The sequence below is a fragment of the Salmo salar genome, chromosome ssa10 (assembly GCF_905237065.1).
Source record: "Salmo salar chromosome ssa10, Ssal_v3.1, whole genome shotgun sequence".
In the NCBI taxonomy this organism is placed as follows: domain Eukaryota; kingdom Metazoa; phylum Chordata; class Actinopteri; order Salmoniformes; family Salmonidae; genus Salmo; species Salmo salar.
The window spans coordinates 24,119,007-24,123,354 of NC_059451.1; the positions used below are offsets into that span (position 1 = coordinate 24,119,007).

Sequence of the window (4,348 nt, forward strand, 5' to 3'; positions counted from 1 at the left end):
GTATGTGAATGATGTAGAAAATGTGGATGGATATTATTGTTATGACTTCTTGACAAGCAAAAGATAAAACCCGTGAGAAGTGATCGAGGAATGAATGGTAGAGCCATGGAAATGGATTCCATAGCTTGTGCTGCCTTTCTCCTCTGAAAATAAATAATACAAGGTATTAGTAAACATTCTTATTATTATGATAATTATGCTATTATTCGTATAATTAGGATCATTATTATTAAACAGTAGTCATATATTATTTTATAATTCAAAGAGGATTCTTTCATTGGAAAATGCATCCCATAGTCTCAATTCTGAAAAACACTGCTTTCAATAGTCACACTTGCAATGTGGATTTAAAGAATATTTACCGGTCAATCTCGCTTGTGAATTAGTATATCAGCGCCATGTTTCAGTTAAATAATCAGTATATGTATACATACTGTATATAGCCATAAGTGAAACTGAGGAAATCTCCCTTTCGATAACATGTTTACAGAAGTAACAAGTCATACGTTTGTTTAAACCCAATGGACTCAATAATAATAATAATATCAATAGGCCTAATATTCATCTTAACATTAATAATAACAACACAATTATATTGTTTAAAAAATATGTATTGATTTGACTGGGTTAGAGTTGGGGTTTCAATAGTGTTTATAATTACATTGCAATGACTGTGCATTATTACTGGTTAACAGTATATGTGGTCGTACAGGCTTATAATAACATGGGACAATTTTTGACCCAAACGTATATCATTAAATAACAGAATAACCACTTATTTAATCAACTGTAACGATAATAAACAATTATTTGAGCACTTTTAAATCGTTAGCCTTGGTTTAAGCGATTGTGGATATTTAATTGCATCTATAGCATTGTTTTTGGTTTGTTTAGAAGGGTACAAGAGTGTCCATAATTGCAAATTGGAAAACTAAATATTTAGGATATATTACACATCAGATTCTAAAATTGATGAATATATCAAAATCAAGTGAGAACTAAAATAATCCACCGACTAACAAACAATTAAACAAACTTGTTTTCGACTTGAAAGCCATGACCATAAATATGCTAATTATGTTGTACAGGTTCTGGACTTGTGTATTTTTTAGCCAATCAACTTACTCAGATTCTTAAGAATTGACCACTATGAGGTTTCAACACTACTGACACTGTGTAAACGTCCATCCTGTTTTTATATTACATGCATAACATACTTTTGATGATATTCCATATTTAGAAGATGTACGTGCAGTAGAGTATCGTTAACCCAAGAGAATGTGTAAGGTAGCGCACTCACCACTCCTTCCTTACCTTGTCCGTCTTCCTTTCCCTTTGCCCTATCCTTCATTTCCTGGTAACGGTGACACGATGACCACGTGATATGGATGGCTGAATAAATAGCTTTTGAGCGCTATGAAGAGGAATAGTATGAAGCTCAGGCAGGATACTTGCTCCGTGCCTGTGCGTAAAGATATTCATACAGATATACAACAGTAAATTAACGACCTAAAATACAAACGCATGCAAGAAAGAAATACTTAATTAATGATTAATGTACCTATTAATGAATAAAGACAGCTTGTAGTGAACCTCAAGTAAATAGCCTTACTGATTAATGACTTTTCCATTCGAGTTTTGTTTTCCTGCGCTTGAATTCAGAAGAGTTTCTTCCTCGGTGAAACGAACCATAGCCCCCATACCAACTGGTTGGAGTGGCGTTACACCTGGGTACAAGCGTCGTCTTGCTCTCTTCTATATTCCAGTAATGTTTCTATGCAGCTCGTCGAATTAAACAGGAGTTAACGGTGGTCCTCCGAGGAGCTGGAGAGTGCTATACGCACGGACTGAGTACACCCAGCGTGGGAGCTGAAAAGACTCAGTACGGAACGAGAGGGAGGAAGAGAACCAGTCTCTCCAAGGATGACTCTAGGGACGGATATGTCCGACAACTCTGCTTTGTCTGATGATGTGGACATAGATGTGGTTGGGGGAGACATTTCCGTTGGCAAGGATGGGAAATACCTTCATCGCGATATCCTAGACAATGACTCGGACGATAATTTGTCTCAGAACGCGGGGGAGAGGGGTTCCTCCCCCGGTCTCAGCAGCTCAGAGTGTCCGGCTGACCAGGTTGGAGTTGGTGGAGATTCAGGGGCCATGATAGGAGATAAGCCTGGTAAGAACGCTCTAGTCAAGCCCCCGTACTCCTACATAGCCCTGATAACCATGTCTATCCTCCAGAGTCCCAAGAAACGCCTCACTCTTAGCGAGATCTGCGAGTTCATCAGCAACAGGTTCCCGTACTATCGGGAGAAATTCCCCGCTTGGCAAAACTCCATTCGTCACAATCTTTCTCTCAATGACTGCTTTGTCAAAATCCCACGTGAGCCTGGCAACCCCGGAAAAGGCAACTACTGGACCCTCGACCCAGAGTCCGCCGACATGTTCGACAACGGGAGTTTTTTACGCAGGAGGAAGCGCTTCAAGAGGCACCAAGCCAACGAAATCCTCAGGGACGCTGGGGGGTTCCTGCCCGGGTTCGGGTACGGCCCTTATGGGTACAACTATGGACTCCAACTGCAGAACTTCCATGCTCATAACCCCTATCATCCTCACCTCACAGCAGGCGCTTTCCCTTTCCATAATACCCCTTGTGGACTCCCCTCGCCAGCCTCAATATTCCCCACGCCACATCCCCTGCCTTCTCTATTAGGGGCTGATTTACGAAAGCCATTCTACCCTCAGCTAAGCCCAACCTTGCCCGGCCTGGCGCCTCTCAAGACGGACACAAACACGCCAACTCGGCCCTCTTTCTCTATAGACAATATAATCGGTGCAGCTAACTCCGTGGCCTCCCCGTACAGCGCACAGTCGGGCAGCCACAGTCACAGTCAGGCTCAGATCCTGGCCATGTTGAACCCTGCACTCACCTCAGCTTCGAACCACTTGAACCTCTCGCAGGAAACCATGCTTCAGCCTGGTTCACAGACATTCTCCAGCAAAACTGCAAATCTTAACATTTGTCATTTCTAAACTGGCAGCAAAAGCAAAACTCGCAGAAATCCTACCCGTTATGGTTCTGTCGTCTTATGTGAAGGTAGGATAACGTTCTTTGAGAAATAAGAGTGTTGCTCTACCCACCTTTCTGATCGGAGAGAGGAAAGTTAAATGTATATTTATGGATTGTAAATATGTATAGGATACAATAAATGGAAGAAGCATGATGGTCAGATTGCAAATTCTAAGACAACATTAAGTGTATTCGTTGTCCTACATTGGCCTAGTCCCTCAACTATCTGAACAAAGATCCAGCTATTTTAACACAAGTTAAATGTCACGTATCTCACTCTGTGGGGAATATTTAATTGTTTCTTAACTATAATTGAGATTTTATTATGATTTGTATTGTTTTATATATATATATATACATATATACATATATATACATATATATATATATATATATATATATATATATATATATATATATATATATATATATATATATATATATATATATATATATATATATATATATATATGTATATATATATATATATATTGTGCGTTGTGAGATAAGAGATAAAGCACTGTTAATACCGAGACCGCAAACTCAGGTTTTAATTGTTAGAAAGCACATTGAGACAAGGAGGGTTATTAAATACAAATCTAACCTTTCCCACTGCCCCTCGTTCCCTTAAAAGCGGTGTTGTTGTGACTTTGTATGGATATTATTTCATGTTGTCAGTGGACAGATATGTGGTTTTGGTGTAAAGCGCATTACCTCACATCCTGTTAAACTGTTGTGCTTTAGTTCCTATCTATTTCATTGAAATTAATATGTGAAACGTATGTTATGTGTATAGACAGAGACACTTAATGTTCATAGGTCATTTTTTGTTGTAATGACAAGAATAATAAATGTTTGTGAATTTAAAAAGACTTTCGTTAACTTGTTTATTGGAACGTTTTATTGGCAATATGCCTGCACACATATGTCTACTCAAAGCCTAAAATCACCTTAGGAAATATAGAATGTGTGCGCCTACGTTTTTAACTTGTATTTTTGCATTTATCTAGCTCATCATTGTTGACTCGAGATCAAAGTTCAATCTTCATGTGTAGGCCCAGTTTGAACCGTGTAGTCTTTGAGAGGCCTACAAGCGCACTTCCTGAAACCATTATGAGCATACATGGTAGTTTACGAATTGGTGCCATAGGTTTAAATCTGCAGTTACATTTTGCGTGCAATCTGTAGGAATTAGGAGCATTTATTACTAGTCTATTCTAAATTTAAATATCACTAGTAGCCCATAAATTTGCCGATATACCACTACAGCCAACA

The 4,348-nt window shown here is 38.8% G+C and overlaps 1 protein-coding gene across 1 annotated transcript; it reads left to right on the forward strand.

Moving 5' to 3' along the window:
- The first annotated feature begins 1,417 nt into the window (after positions 1-1,417).
- Positions 1,418-3,943, forward strand: foxd2 (forkhead box D2). The gene has a single exon (XM_014216486.2). It carries the CDS (start codon positions 1,924-1,926, stop codon positions 3,034-3,036), a length of 1,113 nt encoding a protein of 370 aa, XP_014071961.2. The 5' UTR covers positions 1,418-1,923; the 3' UTR covers positions 3,037-3,943.
- Positions 3,944-4,348: the final 405 nt, after the last annotated feature.

Coding starts and splice junctions, on each gene's coding strand:
- foxd2 (XM_014216486.2), top strand. CDS start 1,924: ATGACTCTAGGGACGGATATGTCCGACAACTCTGCTTTGTCTGATGAT.